At 33.5% G+C, this 20665-nt stretch overlaps 3 protein-coding genes across 6 annotated transcripts; all 3 read right to left on the bottom strand.

The window, feature by feature from the left end:
* Positions 1–4678: 4678 nt before the first annotated feature.
* Positions 4679–6383, bottom strand: LOC114391955 (S-type anion channel SLAH4-like). Its single transcript, XM_028352978.1, has 2 exons — positions 5428–6383; positions 4679–4990 (listed from the first exon to the last, which is right to left on the bottom strand). Exons 1-2 carry the CDS (start codon positions 6298–6300, stop codon positions 4742–4744), a joined length of 1122 nt encoding a protein of 373 aa, XP_028208779.1. The 5' UTR covers positions 6301–6383; the 3' UTR covers positions 4679–4741.
* A 1845-nt stretch (positions 6384–8228) lies between these two features.
* Positions 8229–12904, bottom strand: LOC114393916 (aspartic proteinase-like). 3 transcript variants are annotated; one of them, XM_028355419.1, is made up of 14 exons: positions 12755–12904; positions 11726–12103; positions 11543–11603; positions 10991–11085; positions 10791–10903; positions 10421–10589; positions 10303–10342; positions 10115–10179; positions 9821–9934; positions 9631–9695; positions 9365–9521; positions 9159–9278; positions 8674–8762; positions 8229–8564 (listed from the first exon to the last, which is right to left on the bottom strand). In XM_028355419.1, exons 2-14 carry the CDS (start codon positions 12095–12097, stop codon positions 8480–8482), a joined length of 1545 nt encoding a protein of 514 aa, XP_028211220.1. In that variant the 5' UTR covers positions 12098–12103; positions 12755–12904; the 3' UTR covers positions 8229–8479. The 3 variants fall into 3 exon arrangements, with proteins under 3 accessions (XP_028211220.1, XP_028211221.1, XP_028211219.1); XM_028355420.1 differs by having other exon boundaries at positions 11726–12124; positions 12755–12871; XM_028355418.1 differs by lacking the exon at positions 12755–12904 and adding an exon at positions 12425–12478.
* Positions 12905–17181: 4277 nt separating this feature from the next.
* LOC114392506 (WRKY transcription factor 6-like) lies at positions 17182–20665 on the bottom strand. 2 transcript variants are annotated; one of them, XR_003662326.1, is made up of 7 exons: positions 20356–20665; positions 20134–20235; positions 19757–19918; positions 19072–19362; positions 18870–18983; positions 17853–18749; positions 17182–17624 (listed from the first exon to the last, which is right to left on the bottom strand). XR_003662326.1 is itself a non-coding variant. In XM_028353670.1 (6 exons), the coding sequence occupies exons 1-6, from the start codon at positions 20509–20511 to the stop codon at positions 18105–18107; spliced, it is 1470 nt and encodes a 489-aa protein (XP_028209471.1). In that variant the 5' UTR covers positions 20512–20665; the 3' UTR covers positions 17820–18104. The 2 variants fall into 2 exon arrangements, 1 of the variants encoding a protein (XP_028209471.1); XM_028353670.1 differs by lacking the exon at positions 17182–17624 and having other exon boundaries at positions 17820–18749.

The following is a 20665-nucleotide window of genomic DNA, read 5'->3' as shown; positions in this document are numbered from 1 at the left end:
TAATCAATGTTGCTGCAGAAAATGTGCAAATTCAAAAGAAAGAAAAATTTTAAGAAAAACTCATAGCTCTTTCTAGATTTATTTGTAATAAGAGAATGCGTATTTTTGTTCACAAAAAAAAAAAAAAGAGAATGTGTATTTTATATGTTTATGTTCTTTGGGTTTGTATTTCCAAGATTGCTATCTTGTTAGCTTTGAGCGTGCGTGCTCGATCTTCATATGTTATGCCTACTGTAACACTTTGTTTAGCATCCTGTGTGCCTATGTCAGTGACATTAGGTATTTTCAGTGTCAATGATCGATTCATTTTTATAAAAAAAAACAAGTGATGCTAATGTGTCACACTGAACCGGCGAGTTATGTTCAGTTCATAAACCTTTGGGTATTCCTATTTCAAAGGAGGACATTAATTCTTCTAGTTAAACAAAAATTGACCATGTGTGGTCAAGATTATATAACTTGGGTGATTCTCGATCGTATGAATGAAAATTGGAAAGGTCCTAACGCTAAAGATTATAAAAGGGAAAAAATGATGGAAGAGATGAGAAGTTCAAATGAACGTTCGAAGCACAACCATTGTGAAAATGCTACAAGGTCAGTGAAAAAAACAGATTGGTGGCCCAATGAAATCTCAACATAATTTGGAGGCTAATTGTCACATGTGGATGAAGATTACCAAATATACTTAAATTCTTATAGGATAGATGTTTGTTAGGTCTATATGCCTAGTGAATTAAAGGAAAGAGATCAAGTATTATGCTAAATTCATAAGTTTTGATCAAGCATTTGATGCTCCTAAGGCACCAATCGAGTGAAGATGATGATGATTACCAACAATTTCTGAATTTTGTTAGGATTGTTGACGGGAGGCGCATATATAGACAATTGGTGACGGTAACATTTCATTTTTTCGTAAGCTAATTTAAAAAGAATGGTTAATTATAAATAAATAGAGTTTTAAAAAATAATGATTTTTTTTTATAATTAAATAAATAAGAAGATATAACTTTATTAAAATAATGATTTTAGAGAAAATAAAGAGTGTATTTTATTTATTCATTTGATAAAGAATAAAATATAGTTTGCTTTTATAAAATTATAAAAATAAATAAATAGAGTAAATAATAAGTTGAATACCTTAAATATAAATAACTATGTTAGGTTAGTTTTTACACCCAGGATGCCTTCTCTTTTTTTTTTTCATTTTCGTTCTTCCCTCTTCTCCCAAAACTCTTTCTTTTTCCCGCAGATCACCAAACATGTCTCAGAAAAACAACGATATTGGACTCATTCACCGCGGATCGCCGTGAAATTTAAATACCAGGTTCACAACCCAATTCTGAGAATTCTTACCATTGGGAATTTTGAAATCATGTATGAGCTGAGAGAAAAATACCCTTCGCATCGTAGTCATTTATTTTTTCGCAGAAACCCAAAAACTATCTCAGTAATACTACAATCTCGAATTCGTTAACCGTTGGATTGTAGTAAAATTTTGATATGTGGTTAGAAATTCATTTCCTCACGACTCCACCCTTGGGATTTGCAAAATAATATCTTTGGACGAAGAAAGATGCATTGCACGAAGACAATACAAAATCGAGGCTTCAATCTCTTCTCTTTTTTTCTAACGTTTGGGAACTCTATCATAGCAATCAGAGAAAAAAATTGAGGAATCTCAGAAAATTGCTAGAGATGCCGCTATCACTTTTGGAAGACACGTGAGTCTGCTTAGAGGTAAGGGATGAATTATTCACAATTGGGGATTAGTGAGAACATGTGTAGGGGTGAGAACATGTGTAGGGATCCTTAGAGTATCAATTAGAATGAGTTTTGGGGTGTTTCTATAATTTTTATTTTATCCTTATAATTATAACTGTGAATTATATATGTTTGATGAACCAGTTGATGTCCCAATGAAAAATTATTGTGAAATTAATGTGTTCTTGTGTTGAGTGTGAACCCTTAAAAAATTGAGCTTTTATTTATTAATGTGAATTATATTCTAAATAGTATTATTTTTAATGACTTATTTTATATGAATTGTTATCTTATTCTATATTTTTACACGACGATGATCAACATGTTTTGTATATATATTTATTGTAATACTAAAATAATAAATTAAATAAAGTTGTAAGGTTAATGTCTAGTGATAATTTCTTTTGATGTAACATTAAATTAATTATTATAAAAACTCTTTTGATTAAAAATAATATAGCTTCATTTACTATATATATATATGTTTTGTGTCTTGCAAATATGATTATTGTGTGATGTGTATGAGTTCTGAGATGTTAAATTGTGGGAATGATATTTGGTTGCAAATAAGTGTTTGTGTTTAACACTTATGTGACAATAATTATGTTGTGAGCTATGAATTATACAATAACCTGACCAGTGTTGATATTGAGAAAAGTGTTAATGCGCAGTGTTAAAGAGAAATTGCAGGTCTTCTATTTAGGAATCAGTGTTAAATTGTAACGCAATGTGTTAAACGTGTTTCAAAACACGAGTGTGAAGTCATGAATATTGTATAATTCATGAACAATGTCTATGAATGAAAGATGTGATGAATTGTGGAAAAACATGTTGCTTTGAGATTATAGTATTGTTATTGAAATTATACCATTGTGATTGAGATCAAGTGTATGTGATAAACTGAGTATGCATGTGATTGAGATGTTGTGTGCATTGAGTTGTGAACTATGAATTGTACAATCACACGACTATAAGTCCCTTTAAGGACGACGAGTTAATGCTAAGTTCCTTTTAGGATGACGAGTTAATGCTAAGTCCTTTTTAGGGTGACGAGTTAATGCTAAGTCCCTTTTAGGGCGACGAGTTAATGCTAAGTCTCTTTTTGGACGACGAGTTAATGTTAAGTCCTTTTAAGGACGACGGGTTAATGCTAAGACCCTTAAAAGTCGACGAGTTAAAACTATTTTGATTACAATTGAGGAGTTGTGTGTTTTTACAGTTCATAGATAGAGCCTGTGTGCTAAAATGATTTTAGGGGCTGGACCTGAATCAGGAGGGAGAGACCCTGATGGACTCTTTGGAGTGTAGGCCTTGGGGGTCACCCGATTTGAGTGCTCCTTTAAATATATGTTGATCCTATATGATTGGAGTATTCTCGCAAAACACTGTGATCCTGACTGGTCTCCCTATGATTTTACTTAGTGAGAGTGATCTGACATACTCATTGTGTGGTGTGTCTTGTCATGTACTCCTAAGCGTCCCAGGGTAGTTTTCCACTGACATAATACCACATTGCATATATAGGCTTGAGTCTTAGCATAACCGTCTCATGCGCTTGCTAATTGTTTATTATGAAATTGATGTGTTATTATGTCTTGATCGGAGTGTGTGATTCATGTATATTGTAATTGATGATTGAAAAGTGAATTTTGAATGACAAAGTGGTGGAATTACGTAAGTTATGTTTAAGTAAGTTTTATTTTGTTTATATGATATGTATATCTTGTTCCTCTCCATTAGTTAGAAATGTGATAACTCACTCCCTGTGTGTTATTTGTGTTTGGATTTTGTGATGATCTTGAACTTTGTGTTTGAAGGAGCAAATGACTAGGTGAATCGCTTTAAGGAACCTTGTATTGAAGGATCTCGGAACACAATGCCCTGATAGAATGTGATGTTGGGGCATAAGTTTTTATGTTAATTGCATGATGTTAGTCTATTTTATTTTACCTCACTGATTTAACAAAATATTTTTATAAATTTTGACGGTCTTATCTTGAGCTGAATATATTTTTAATAAGTTTTAATCGATAATAATAAAGTAAATATAAATATTTTATCCAGGTGAATTTATTTACTAATTTTTTATATACTTTATTTATTTATTTATATATATATATATATATATATGAAAGTAGAGGGTGTCAGAGTGAATCCTCTAACAATTTTCTCCTTTTATTTCTTAGCTTCTTCACTAAATGTGTAGACTACCATTAATGTCCACGAAATATTGTTCTTTTTTAGTGAAAATAAGCATATAGTTCTAATATATTTTTTAAGCGTATAGATAACTTCTCCTTTTGCTTCACCACTTAAGATTTGACACACTAGTCCACCACTTTCTTTTTGGAACATGAGAAATTGTAAAGAAAGATAAAGCCGTGAGAGGAAGCACCATTTTTCACGTATCTTCTTTGGTATGGATAATCAGAGAAACGGAACTTTTCCCTCCCAAAAAAGTAAACAGAGAAACGAAAGAGAGAAAAGAAATAACATGGGAGCAGCGGGATAAATTTCATTTTCATTTTTACCCTTGTTATATGTCACTTAATATTCTTACTAAAGTACGATAAAATTTTGTTCATGACTAAAAATTTAAAAGGAAACTAATTAATTTTTTAAAAAAGTATTACTAAAATTTAATATAAAATAGTGAGTGCAAAAATGAAAATTTTAGTTTTTAGTTAAACAATGTTTTAACCAAGGAAATATTTGTCTTTATAACAAAATATTACTTGTTCTTCCTTACTTTCCTTTATATCTCTTTTATATTTTTTATGGAAATATTTCTCTTATATATATATAACAACTAAAAATTTTATTCATCTTTTATTATTTTCTGTTTACTCATTCTTTCTTTACAATTTCTCTCTTTTTCTTTTCCTTTTGAAAGCAAACAAAGTGAACAAGAGAGAAGTGCAGCTATAATGGAGCATTTTATTTTCAGCCACTCAATTTTGAGTTGAATGACATTTCATTTTCAAGTCATAATCGGAGCATTTTTATGGAACAGCCTCTCAATTTTGAGTACAGTGATGATCATCAAAGCAATAAAAACCAGCACGGAGACCATACATATAACCAGCATTAACCAAGAGGCCATGCCACTTTCCACCTCTTGAGCATATTCAGCACAAGCTAGTCCAAGGAAGGTTAAAGGGAATGAATACGCCCACCATGTAACGTTTAACCTCTTCATGGATTTCTTGAACATGGCTGGCCTGCAAGCCTGTATTCAACAATGTTCAAATGAAACAGATTAAAACAAACAAACAAACCAAAAAACCGATCGAGAAGTTAATGATCTTACATATTGATTTCCTTCTAACTTTTTTATTTTATATAAAAGTTTTTTTTTTATAATTTCATACTATTTAGTATTTAATAATTAATAATTGTCCATCTAAAATCTATTAAATTTTAAAAATTATTTCTAAAACAAGTGCTTTAAAAATAAAAAATAGAAACAAGTTGGAAATTTTGTTCTCTCTTTCTATTGTTTTGTTTTGTGGTCCTAACTGGGGTGTGAATTATATGGAGTGATAAGGTAAGACATGAATTTAGTGTAAACATCTGTTTCCTTAATTTATTTTTTAAGAAAATTAAAAATAGAAATTAAACGCATTATGAAGTAATTAATTTAGAATCAGAAAAGAACGTAGGTACCTGAGACATAAACAGGAATAAAGACAGAAAGAGGAGCATCTTTGATGGGGTGACAAAAGCACCTGTGATGGATTTCCAGGCTAGACTTGCTATGCTTGGTGCAGCAAAAAACAACAAGTAAGTTGGCCTTAGCACTGTGGGGAACTGGCTGCCACTTGTCAGACGCTGATACAGCGTTACAAATATAATTAGATAATATACCAATCCGAGTGAGAACATTAAAACTGCACTCTCTTTCCAACCAATTTCTGCAACAACTTGAGCAGACACCAAGTTCCCTATAACCGACACCTGGCTAGTAGGGTTTGCCACAACTGACAGGAACCTCTTTTTAGTTGTGAACCATTGTCCATATAGTTTTATGTCAAGCAGCAATATTACAAACGAAAAGGCCAAGCAAAGAACTTGGTAGCAAGAAGTTGAATGAAGGATGGTGGGTGCTGATTGAAGCATGAGAAGCCAAGAAATCCAAGGAGCATACATGCAGTTCACTCCAACATGATGTGAGAATTCCTCCTTCACCATTTCCAAGTGAAAGATGCACTTGAGCACGTAAAGTAAAGACAAACTAGTGGCAGTCAGCAGTGACACACACCAAAGAAGTAGAAATGCAATGGAAGGCATCAAGTTGAATCCATGCCAGAGACTTTGTGAGTCCTTGTTGTGTTTACTCAAACTCTTCCAGAGCAAAGCTTGTGCTCCAAAGGAAAGGCATATGAAAAAGTAACCAGCATGGAGCCTGGTCAAGATTGGTAATTGTGATGGCTTGGTGATGTCGGTTGGGAGGGTGTGGTTGTTTGCGCTATTATTATTGTTCATGGAAGCACATACGACTACTTCAACTGATGGCTTGATCTCAGTGTCACCCATCATATATATTGCTATAGGAAGATATATAGGAGTGTGATTTTGGAATTAATGATGTCTCACTCATTTTTTGGCTCCAGCAGCCCCAGGGATTTATATAGTGCAAAGTAGAAGGTTTTCCTAATCTGGAGTGGCTTTCGATAGGATAGATTGATTTTAGAATGAAGAAAAAAAAAATTAAAGTAAGGAAGGCTACAATATAGATTAAATTTTAGTGGGTCGTTAGTTATGTTATAGTACTTTAAATATTTCGACCAATGATTAATGTTTATTTACTTACTTTAAAAGAGTCTTATTATTTTTACAATGGCTTCTTACGGAAGACATGAAAAGTCATCACGTTGGCTATTAATTTAGTAAAACTTTTCTTTTAACTCACCTTTTTAACATGAATACCAACAATAACATACTATTTAAAGGTTGGAGGGAAATAAACGAAAGGAAAGAGTAAATTGAAAGATATGCATTGCAGAGTTAGATCGATCTTAAATATTCGAATAATTGAAGTAGATTGAGAGGAAACACCAAAGTATTGAAAAATATAAACGCAAAAGTTTCTTATCCTAACACACAACTCACGTAACCGCTTGGGTTAAGTATATATGTCAAGTTGTCCCTTCATTTTTGTATAAGTTATTGCTTTATGTCGGATATTAATCAATTATACTGTCCTTTCTCATGTTCAGTTCTCCTAGTTGTGATTATAAGTCATTAAATCTGAAAATATTAATTGTTTATGGCTACCGTGGAACAGCGTAGCAAAAATGGGACTAATTATGAGCTGCATGTCAATTGTAATATAAAGTATGGCGTTATTACAACATAAAATATTGACTCAGCATGCGCTTGATTTTAGTGGCGAAAAGTATGAAGCAGATAAGAAATTTCCCAATTTAGTGTTTTAATTGTTTAACACTGTTTAATATGGTTTCTGACGTAGTCTGTTCAAGCGGAGCTTTATAGTTCAACCAGAATATTGCATAACAAGATGTACAGTTGGACAGCAACTATTGCCAACTCGCGAGGGATAAATTGGTGAACCCAACAATTAGTGGGAAAGAATTGACTTAAATATGAGCGGTTTCAGAGTGCTCCTGCCTAAACCCCTGACCCTGAGAGCAAAATTAAAGGAAAATCAATTATATTCACGTAATTGCCTCTATTGTCTTTCTTTTAATCTTTTTCCCTGCAGTGGCTAAAAAATTATATGATCTTTTCCTACTTTACCTAACTTTGATCGTGGATTCCACTAGTTGCCATCCAAATGAACATATGATCCTTTCATGCCCTGAGAAGACGCTTAATCATTTTAACTCAGTATAATGTAGGATAAAGATTTATTTTATATAATTAGAATTGATGATAAATAAAATATTATTTCATATATAAACTATATAATTAAAATTTGGAATAAATAAATTTTTTATGCTTATAAATTATATTTTGAATTTATCATAAATATTTTGCATTGATACTAAATTATTTAGGTAGATTGAAAGAGATATAGTTAAATGAAAAAAAAAAATTGATTTGAGATGATTTGTGAGAAAAATTTCAGGCTAGTTGTTATAAATCAAATTAAATTATATAAGATTAGGACAAGATAGAGGCGGCCCAATGAGTAAAAATAACTCTAAAAAGGGCTTTCATTCAAGTGCAACTCCTACAAATACTCTCATTATTCATCTTAATATGAAGCAAATTATTTACATCTTTAATTTTTTTTTTTTTTTGATCGGCTATTTACATCTTTAGTTGATTGACAAATTTCCCTAATACTGTATATAGATATAGATTATATCTGTAACTTGAAATTTGAAAGCTGACTCCTTCGATTTCTATTTTATCTTAATATGAAGCAAACTATCATTATGGAAGGTCATCGCATATAACCCCATACACGCATCTTGCAAAAGAAGACGAACAGAGGGAACTAACAAGGAATCATGAGAACCATAGCTATACCCTTTCAACTAAAACATGCATAGAGTCTACGGAGCCAATTATGGACTATTTCGCAGCCGCAGATACATCTGTTAAGCTTTTAGTATTATGGAACACCCAAAGTATTAACATTAATAATATAAACCTGTACAAGCCAGAACTTTAGGTCCATTTTGACTGCAACGGTTATATAAACTAATAATAGCAATTGGATCGCCATAGTCTGAGAAACGCTAACACTCTATGCAGCATCAGCAAATCCCACTCTGAGTTTACCAAAATCAAACACTGTGTGATAACGCCCCATGAAGACATCACCAAGGATCCTACATTAACGGAGATGCCATTGAGTGATTTGAGTCACAATCCAAAGACAACATAGGATGAAAAAAAGTGAGGCAAATATAATGGCGCTAATTGAAGCAATTTAAGTACCAGAGAGGGCCACGTGGAGGTGGAATATCTATAGCAGTAAAGCCACTAATACACTGAGCCACAGGACCTTCACCCACCTTGAGTACGTACTGAATAAATAAAATAGAAGCTGAGTGAGGACAACAGAGAAGAAGACTCGCGTAATCACATTTAACTAAATGTCAATGTCAATCTGATAAAACCACTTAACTAGAAAACCCGATTTATTATGTCAGGATAATATTACTCTATGGAAAATAAGGCACCTATAGGATGTGTTTCTTTAGGTAAAGTTATGCAATTGCAAAGACACCGTAAAGCTATTGATGTACTAGCTTTAACTTGAATTCTGATTTTATTTTTCTATAAAAAGTTTCCTGATCCTCCCCTACTCTAACTCCTGCTGCTCTTCATGAATTTAGCTTTATCCATTAAATTAAATCTGGTTAGTGACTAGTCATTGCAAAAGCAACTAATCAGGTTTGAGCCTTTGGGGGAAATCATACCTCCTCTGGGCTAAGGTCGAAAGTTCTTCCACCAATAGTAAAGGACACTACAGGTAATGAAGAGATATTCCCACAGTCAACAGCTGATTCTCCCATCGGGCTAGGCATTTTATCGCAAAGCTGCAATATCAATCTATCATCATGAGGCTATAAATCAAGAGGTGCAGCAGGACGCTTGAATAGCAAAATTAAGACAACTGACTCACCTGGTTGATGTAACTTAGTATCTGATCTTGTGTCTGATTTCGGCTCAGCTGGTTCTGCATCCAAACAACCGCCATCTCACATGCAGGACAAGCAGCACCATGATGACCACCCAATGATTTTCTTTCATTCTCATCTACAACGCTCTTGATCCCCACACTGAAGGGCAGAAGGAACAAATAATAAAATGGAAATTTTACATAAATATATTAAACTATTTAAATAAATGACCAAAGATTCAAGGAATAAAAATATCTTCGGGACTCACTCAACACCATGAGTCCCATCAAATGCGCACAATCCAATTCGGGAACAGATCTTCTTCGGTTGTGTCTAAAAGGTGCAAAAGCGAAAAACATAAGAAAAATTATTAGAAAATCATATCTTTCAAACATACCCACTCATGACCATTAATCAACCAAAATATGCAGGGAGAACAAATTACAAATGGTACTCACTTCAGCCAAAAGCAAATCCAATATTGTTTGTCCATACTCTGCAACAATGGTCTTGCATTCTTGGCTCATAACTCCAGATGCTCCAATTGCATGGTTTATCATAGTTATGACAGTCTACAAGAACAAAACCACATATGTGATCATAGAAACAAGCTAGTTAGAAGCATTTGTTAGATCTTTTTTCACATGCAATATAAACAACGCAATGAGAATTATCAATGTCTAAAGACCCCCATAATTGTTGAATACTACATAAACATTAATCAATCTATATCTACACTCATTTATTCATACCGTTGGACCTGCCAACAAAGAAGTCCCTGAGTCTGCAATGGCTGAACAGCCATTAGCACAATATCCTGATAGACAAATAGATCAGGTCAGTCCAAATAAATTAAAACTCTGACCCATTTACAAAAATGCCAATGATGCATCATAGGAAGAACAAATTATCAATTTCTGCTAACACATTCTCTACATACCAGTGGGTTTACCGCCAATAAGTACATCTCCCATATCAAACTGAAAACAAAAATAAAAATTAACATATAGAAAAAGGTAAAAAAAGAAAGCATTATTAAGTATTAAAAAAATTATAACCTGCCAATATCCTTTTCTGGTCACAGGCACATAAGTGTGCTTTCCCTTATAGTGAGCAGGATCAACACCACCGAAAACAATCTCACCCCCTTCCTCTTCCTCTGGATTGCGGTTGAACCAAAATGAAAATACTGGTTCCTTAAGAAGACCTTGGTCAACCATGTTGTACCTGTGACAGGTAAGATCAGATAAACACATGGGGATTCAATAAAATTTTAAAAACAATAACAAGGGTAGCCTGGTTCTATAAGACTCTCACTATAGGAAGAGTTAGATCCAGTAGGGTCTGATGTAGTAAGCACTAACAAAATTCAATAAATTCAATAAACTTCTAACAAAATGAGGAATCGAAATTTAAATAGTAACATACCACACTGGAGCAGCATTTCCAACTGATATCTCTTGAAATCCAAGTCCCAGTATACCATCAAACTTGGCCGCCAAAAATGTAACACCAGGCTCCCTAGTTGCTTCAATAAATTCCTGAAGGGGATACCAACTACTAATTACTAATCATTATGAAAGAAGCCCTATTGAAATAAACATTGATGATCCGCAATTCAGTATTGCCTGGTTCTTTACAACTATTTCACCAACTCTGACACTGTCGTAGCTAAAGAAACCAGAAATTGCTCCGGTACCATATTGAATTGCCGCAGCAGTCCCTAAATAACAGCAAGAAAAATATTGTCGCAGAGAAAGACGTAATCAGAGCATCCCTTTTACAGGTACAAAATGACGAGTGGCCCAAAATAGATGAACATATAAACAAGCACAAGTCACAATTACAATGTCAGAAACTACAAACTTCCGACCATATGATGGATGGTAAAATTTCAAACTTCAGCTCCATCATATAATAAATGTTCACACCCCACCCCGTTTCAGTCACCAGGAAAAGAATATTTGTTTGTTCCTATTGATATTATACAGAGACAGGAAAGACACGACTTCAATATACTCCGACAGATGATAGAATATTAGCCAGTTACTCAAATCTCAAAACTTCAGTTTTTTAATTTATAAAAAGAGGGAACTTCTGCAAACTGTAAAAGGTCAATCACGGACTAAAAGAATGAAGTTAACTTTAAAGCCTTATTAGAAATGACGAGCAAGACAAACCATTTTTCTTGAAAGTACTTGATTTGCTAGACTTATACTTAGCATGAAAGTAGCATGCAACCTGCACCAAAATGCAAAATGACATGAATAAATAAGGAATTAAATTGATACTAATTCACAAGTCCTAAATAACAGAGTGGTATATAAAAAAAAAAAAAAAAAAAAAAAAAAAAAGAAACTCACCGAGAAGGTGCATTTAGATGATGGAACCCACAAATTAGAGCTGCCAGTGTCGAAAATGACAGCGAACTTTTGAGGAGAAGTTCCAATAGCTATTTCACCGTAGTACTGTGCATCCAAGTAATTCTTTAACGCGACAATATCGGTTTCCTCAGTGCCACCAAAGTTGTTTTGGAGATGAAACTTTCTAATAGAAGCCCGGAAAGAATCAACATCCTTGGACCCAACTCGAGCAGCAAGCCTGTTTTTAGGGTCCAATTTAATCTTCTTCAGCCCAATCCTACGGAGCCCAGCATTCGGTGCACAATACACCGCAGAAACCAACAGGGTCGACACTAACAAGCACAACGCGATCGCATTCATCTTGTTCCCCATGTTCTCCTATTCATCCAAATTAATAAACTTTAATTGCAATTGTTAGCACATAAATAATTACTCTAAATTAGGGGATGTGGGCTTTAACTAACAAGTGAAAATGCTAAATATATTATTATGGGGACGTGAAAAAAAAACGAGACATTTCAAAATCTTGTGTCAGTTCTTCTAATCTCTATAGTCTATTCCACCATTTCAGTCAAAAAAATAGTCTATTCCACAAAAACCAATGCAAACAAAACAAGAAAATTGAGTTGTGAAAAATTATAAAAAAAAAATCACCGAATGGTATACGAACGAAAAAAAATATCATGTGTTCGATCATACCGATATGGATTTTTTTTTATCGAAAAAAAATCGACGCATCCGTGCAATTTGAAAAAGAGACCTCGATAATAGATTTTATTTTTTTTTTGTTATCCACCGAAACAAGGGAAGCAAAAGAAAAAAAATTGAATTCGCCTGACATAAACAGAAAATAAAAAGCGATTATTATATTATAAAGTGCAATTTGCAGGGACAATCTGCGCATAAAAACAAAATAAATAAAAAATGAAACGCGGTTAGGAAAACAGATGAGAGACTGAGGGCTGTTTAAGATGAATAAAGTAAAATGCGATGAAAGAATGAGAATGGGGGTTAGAGGAATAGGTTTACCGATACGTGGAGAAGAGATTCGCAGGGGAGAAGGCAATTGAATTGAGAGAAAGAGAAAAAAGTTATAAGCAGTGCAGTATGACAGTAGTGTCACACCTTCCTTCCTCTTTATTCCTTTCTTCTCGCCTAATAAGAACGCAACGCAGGCCAAATTCCCCTAAAACAACAAATAAACTTGGCGGTGCAATCTTTCAATCATCACCGTCCATTTCTACGTGATCTTGGCCGTAGATATGAAAGGATGGGTTGGTAAAGATGAATGAAGAAAAAGGAACGGTTTACCCTGAGACCATGCATATGCATATGCATCATGCATGCAGATACGTAGCGAGTGGGGTTTGCAACAGAATCCCTTAAAACTAGAAAACGATGCCAGCATCTGCACCACTTGGCTTCCTTAGCACGCGACACCTCACCTCCCTCTCCTCATTTCTCTTTTATGCTTGTCTTCACTTACACAGTTACACCTTCATTTCCTATTATACATTTATACTTTTTGTTAAATTATCTTCCAATCTTCACAAATCATGTTTTTAAGGATATTCCAAACTATGTTTAAAGGGATTCAATTGAATTTTCCTTTCATCAATAAATTTAATATTTGATATTAAAAAAAAGTAATCATAGAACTTGATGATTTTTAGAATATTAAAATAAATTGAAAATAAAAAAAATCACGCTGAAAAAACACATTTACATAAGAGTCTTAAGGTCGGTTAAGAATTTAATAAATCTCAGCATGCAGTCATATAACAATTTTGTAATAGTTCTCAGTTCTCACCTTTTTTGCAGGGTGACACTGACATGTATGGTTCTTCAATTTAAGCCTGAGTCTAAGGCCCATTAGATGTTTATTCGTTTGTATTTTTAGTGTTTGGTCTGCTAAAGGACTTACTTGAGGGTTGCTATTATCACTCCCAAAATTCTTACTCCCAAAACTACCCTGTTGGCAGTTTCCCTACACCCCTACCTCTCGTCCTTTTCTCCCCACTTGCTTCCATCTTCTTCTCTTTCTCCTCCATTTGCTTCACAGTGCCATCTCCTACTTCACTTTCTTTACCCTTTTTCTCTCCCACTGCCTTATTTTTTTGTCTTCTTAGTCTATGTGAGAGGTGCATTTTTGTGTGTATGTGTGTTTTTTCAATGAAAATGTGATTCCATTGTATAGGAAATTAGCAATACACAACCGAATTACATTTCTATTGAATGTTTGATAAAAGTGTATAATGCAAACACATTTCCATTATATATTTCACCATACAAAAACACATTCATTATATTAAATTATAAGGTTCAAAAAGTACAAAATAAAAACACATTTCTGTTATATTAATGAAGAGTGCAAAAAGTAGAAAATGAAAACATCTTTCCTTTATATTAATGAAGGGGTGCAAAAAGTACAAAAAAGAAATTCCAGTCATATTAATAAGGGAGTGAAAAAAAAAAACTACAAAACAGAAATATCATTTTGTACAATTTGCATAACGAAATCATATTTCATTCAAAGGGGTACTTTTAAAAATAAAAAAATAAAAAAATTCAGCACGTGAGGGATGAAAATAGCAATCGATGGAGTGAGAATAACAACTCCCCTTACTTAGTTAGCCATGTCCAACCCTTATATGGAGACAGAATTTTAAGATGGGGGTTTGATACAAATCATTCAGCTGAGAAATAAGATGAGTGTGATGAGTCCCAAGTAGTAACTTTTTTTTTAGAAAAATATTAGTTAGTAGTTTGTTAGTAGATGGGATCAAGTCTACCATGAGATCAAATCTACGATCATCAACAAAGGATAAAAAGTTTATTATACCCTTCTGAATTTCTTCTTTCACGTTACATTAATTATTTTAGAGAATATTTTTGTCATTTTAATTTTACTAGACAACTATATAATATTATTTTTATTATATTTTTCACATATTTCTCTTAAAACAAACAACAAAACATGTCACTTTATTTCTATTATATTTTTTCTTTTTCAATTTATGTCTCTTTTTTCCATCCACTCAATTTTTTCTTCTAGGCCAAACACAATATTTCCAATTGGACGATCCATTTAAAAATTAAATTTTGTTTTTAATTTTCAATTATTAAAATACACAATACCTATGCCTAGAAAATAAAATAAAATTTTGTGTAATTTTACTTTGGTCTTTTACTACAAACCAAAATACACGTCTATAAATAATTTTGAGAAAATTGATATTTTTATGTAAATAAAATATGTTTTTTAGGTTGACATTAGTTTTTCCTAATAATATGCATATAACTCGTGCATAATTTTTTACTCTGTTTTAAAATTCGGCTCAGTTGGAGGAAAAAGAGAAGAGGGAAACCAAAATAGAGCAATTAATTCTTTAAGAGTAACAATAAACCCTTTAAACCCTAATTAATTATGCCATTAAATATAAAAATTACTAAATTCTAATTAATCTGTGCCGTTAAACGCTTTATATCAGTAATCAAATGCTTGAAATACCTTACACAAATCTTCATGTTCAAGTTCTAAATATAAATATGATCAATACGGATATTGCATAATGGTAATTACTGTTGTTCCTTTTCTTTTTTACTACAGTTACTGTTGTTCCTAATTAATAGTCATGAGCCAACCATGCAGGTCAATAAATACAGCATATCTTCCTGGTATATACATCAACAAGATGTTGAATACCAGAACGCAGTCCTATGAGGGTGATCACCATTTCCTTCCATCAAGGTTGGTCTAGGTTTTGAAAAGGAGGCCAAATTAGTCTCACCCGTCGCATGCAAGCACATGCTTCATTCAAATTAGGAAGCTGGCGGTCTTTATATATATACATCAACAAGACCACAACACATTCACACGTACACCGATGCAAATTAAAACTAGTCATCTGCTTCATTTGTATCGAGTCAAATAAGAGCTGAAGATCAAAGACCCATTTGTACGATGGATGAAGTATTGTGAGACCGTGCAAACGGCACAACCTTGACATGGTTGGATGAAATACTGTCACATGGTGTGTTCAATGTTCAACACTTCAACGTGATCATTAAGGTGGTACTAACGTGAACGTGATAAAACACTGCACGGAAAGTCAAACACGTATCGCATTTTTCCAATCAAAGTCCACCACCTCATCCCTACTTTTTCCACGTCTTAAGTTGACCTTCCCATTAATTGTTCATAATTATATAAACGATTATTGATATGACGGTCACGATCACGCACAACCGGTGCAAACGTAGTTTCTGAGAAACTCGCTTAGTCCACTTTTGTATTTATTTTGTTTTTGGTTAGACACCGTCACATTAATGTCATTTTAAGAGTCATCATCAATATCAAATAGTTTTTTTTTTCTGAATATGTAAAGTCCTCACAAATTATCAAAAAAAAAAAATTTAAATTTTAGTTCTCAAATGATAAATTTATTATTAGTTAATTTTTGTCTGTTATCATTAATGAAAGAATTTATGTGACATAGATGATAAAATTATCATACAAATAATTGTTAACATGATTGTTGAATAAATTTCATTTGATCAAAATGTAAGTGAGTTTTTATTGGACTAATTTGTTAGATCCAAAATTTCATTTTATTTAAGGGTAAAATATAATTTAATTTTTATCTTTCTTCTCTTTTTTATTACTGCAAACATAATATTATAATAAACACTTAAAAAATGGGAAATCAAACCTAAGTTAGAACAAACATAATAATAAACATAATATGTCTGTTACTTCAACATTTTTAATGTGACAATATTTTATCCAAAATAAGATACTCAAACAAAAATACACCGTCATTAAGTTAATACTTATAAAAAATAATATCTAACTTGATTTTGTCACTATCTAATATTGTCACAATAGAAATTTTTTAAAATAAACATTTTACCAATGTATCAAAATAAACATTGTAAAATTTTCCAATCATAAAAGGGAAGAAGATGAAGATTAAATTATATTCATCAGCCAAAAGAAACTTACTAGTATTTTGGTCTAATGAAAATGTACTGACATTTTAGTCCAATCTATTCAACAGTCATATTGAGAATCATTTTTGTGACATTTTTGTCCCTCTGTGTCACATAAACTATTTAATTAATGGTTAGAGATGAAAGTTAATGAATGGATGAATTTGTTGTACTTTTTTCATTTTTGGGAACTAAAATTTAAATTTTCATTTTTTGAAAACGAATTTGTCAGCGCTCTACATATTTAGGAACGTAAATGACTATTTATCTTAAAAAATATAAAGATGTTACAATTTTTTTTTCTATATGTATATTTTAGAAATTTTATAAGATTGACTTGATGGTTAAGAAAAAATAAAATTGGTGTGTGCTAAACCCTACCATGACATGGACAAAAGTAATATTTTTGGACAGATAACACAAACCTAATCTAGACCTGTCAAATGTTATGACACTATTTAATATCAGAAGAAGGGGCACTGTTTTTTTGTTTTCTATGAACAAATCAACTCCCAGTTTGTGAACTAAGGAGGAAAAGTGACCTTACAATGGTGAAAGTAATAATAGAGAAGAATAGAATTAGAGAGGAGGAGAATTCATAATCTAGAGAGGGAAAGATTTCATCACACATTCCTCACCCTTTTCCCATCCACTCATTTACTCTCATATACCTACTTGTCACACATAGTCCCTTCACCTTAAATTGGTTACGGGCACTCTCTCAGTCCTCCTTCTTTCCTTCATTTCTGGATCGTAACTAATTCATTTGTCTCATTTTTCTCTTACTCATCATTGTGTAAACCCCAATCTATGATTGGGGTTGTTACACCAACCCAATGGCCTACGAGAGTAATTGAGCTGAAGTTCATAGCACAAATGACCCAGTCACAAAGCAAATTAAATACACCTAGGACAAGCAAAAGCAACTTAGCTCTACTAAGCACATAGTATAATGCTCACAAAAGGGTATCTCTTTAAGATATATATATATATATATATATATATATATATATATATATATATATATATATATATATATATATATATATATATATATATATATATATATATATATATATCACAATTATCATGTACATATTTATGACCATTGCTGTCATTCAGCTAAAATCCTTACCAAAATATTGAAGTGCCTTCAAAAGTATCCTTCACCTTAATGCTCTCATTGCATGGAGAAGAAGACCACGGTAGAAAAACATCACAGAATTTGGCCAGAGATGCCAATCATCTTGGACCGGTTCATGAATCACAAATTCATTTTCCCTTTAATTTCCCACGTATTAACGAATAAAAGTAAAGAATATAATCTATGACAAAAGAAAAGAAAAGAACCAAAGAACTTCATTCCTATTAGTTTCCTGATGAAAAGCTATTGATTAATTGTAGCACTATTTATGACATTGGGATTGCTACTGTTGTTGTTGTTGTTTGGATTAGCACCACCGATAATGGAGGAGATGGCGGCCGTGAGCGCTGCGGGGAAGTTTGGATCCGCGGTGATGGCACTGACGGTGTCAGTGAGTGAGACCTGTTGGCTTGGCTGCAACAAGGACGGTGTTGGAGCTTGGGAATTATTAGGCCCCACATCCTGAGAAAGTTGAAGGCCTGAGAATTTGGATTGATTATAGAGCACTTGTGCAATCAGTTTCGGCAGTTGTGGTGTTGTGGGTCCAGACATAAAGTTCTGAGGCGGTGACGGGAGGAATGGGGTTTGAGTTTGAGGTCTTAATTGGTACTGCTGCAACGCATTTGGGTTGTGTGTGAGGTCCAATGTCACTGTGGGGAATGGTGCTGAAGCTGAAAGTGTTGCCATGTTAGAGCATGGAAGAATAGCTCCAGTTAGCAAATTGGGGTTCATTTTTCCATCAGCACTGGACATTGACCCAGACAACAACATGCTAGTAGCAGCTACAGTGGTCGATGCCATGGCCATAGCAGCTGGTGGCAGTGGATGGTTATGGGTCCCTTCGTACGTTGTTGTCAAAATTGTTCTGTCCTCCGCACAACGTTGAACCTATATATATAAACCACCAATATGCATGCATGCAAGTTTAATTCTGATAACTAATATTATATTGTCAAAGGCATTCAATTAATACATTGATCAATTAATCAGAAAATTTAATAAACTCACTTGTTTGCGAACTGGGCAGCCAACTGCCATAGTGCATCTGTAGTATGCTCGAGGACAAGGGTTTCCCTTAGCCATCTTTTGTCCATATTTTCGCCATTGGCACCCATCACTGATCTGGAAATAAATAATAATTAAGTTAGAGCTATACTATATATTCATCACTTGCTATGCTAATCTATAATCCAGAATGATTGATTCATACCATGGGTGCTTCTGATCGGGCACGGACTGAGACACGAGCTTTTCTCATAGCGGCTTCTGGACTAGTGGATGGATCCGTCGTAGGGTTGGAAGGGTTCAACTTGTCATCAGTCTCTTTGTTATCCTTATCATTTTTATTGCTGGGAGGTGTGGTTGATCGAGTCCTTTCACCGGAAGAAGAATTAGATACTTGATCATCTATTTCACTTGGAACTAAACTCAGGAATTGTCTAGGCACCGTTCCTCCGCCAACTCCATGCTTTCTCTCCTCAGCTAATTTTCCTTGAACAACCTGAAACATGTTAAAATTATCAGAATTTTCTTACCAAATTAGTGTATATTTTTATTAAGGATCAGTGTGTCCAACTAGCCTAAACAAAAATCATCATAAAAATTGGTGTAACTAAAATTATACCAATTACTATCTTTAAATAGATGAAAAATTACACTAATCATATACAATAAAATGATTTAACTCTATTTTCTTTTGAAATAAGTTAAATATCTTCTTCTTTATACATCTAAAAAATGGTAAGGGCGTAATCGCAGTAATAATTAACTTGTTAATTCGTTTATATTATTGGTTTCAAGTATTGTTATAAAAATATTCCTGTTGCTGTTGGAGTAATTTAAAATGGGCAATTAAAGATGTTAATAATATACTGTAATTATTAATAATTACGTACCTCTTGTTCCGTGCTCTCAGTGCGTTGGTTCTGTTGCTGTTGCAGTACTGCTGCAAGATGCATTTGCAAGTTCGCGTAGTTACTGCTGACATGGCTGAGCATCTCCTTCAGCTTTTGGTTCTCTGCATTCATGTTTCGAAGGTCCTCTTTCAGTCGTGCCAGCTAAAACCAAGTATTTCTTCTCAATTAATTGCGGCGTATAGTAGTCAACAAATAAATAAATTTTGACAATTAAGTGCACAATCCAACCGAATGTTAATGATAAATCTATTAAATTCGTTCAAAAACCAGTCGCATATTTGAATAAATATATATAACCATAATGACTTAAATTTATGTAACAGTAAATAATATTGAGAAATTGAATAAATATACACCTCAGTCATCTTGGCACGCTTATCTTCAGCCTCCGACGAGGCCCCATCATCCACCGTCGACTGGTCACTCCCAGCGTTTGCGGTGAGAAGTTGTAAACCGGTCTAGAATTTGTGCACCAAATTAAATTAGAAAAAATAGCATTTAGTGTATCTGTATAACACAAGCTCTAAACTAAAGGAAAAAAAAAAATGAATGAAGAGTGGAAGTTGAAGGAGTCTTACATTTACATGGGGATAAGACTTAGGAGGGGTTCCATGATCGTTAGTGTGAGGTGATGAATTGTTTCTAGCGGAGAGGAAGTCAACTTCAGCAAGGACCGTCCGATGGTTGGGATCGGAGGGGCTAAGGTTGACCGGAAATCCTAAGGCAGGGAACATGTTGTGGTTAGTGGAGGAGGAGGAAGAGAGAGAGGAATCAAGAGTGAGACTCCATTCCTTAAATATTTAAGAAATTGGAGGCGTGGAGAAGAGAGAATTAGAGAGTGACAGAGTCAGAGAGAGGAATTCAAGTGTGTCAAGTCTTGTAACGGTG

This window comes from Glycine soja, chromosome 17, assembly GCF_004193775.1.
Source record: "Glycine soja cultivar W05 chromosome 17, ASM419377v2, whole genome shotgun sequence".
NCBI classification, from domain to species: Eukaryota; Viridiplantae; Streptophyta; class Magnoliopsida; order Fabales; family Fabaceae; genus Glycine; species Glycine soja.
This window is presented reverse-complemented; position numbering and strand designations above follow the sequence as displayed.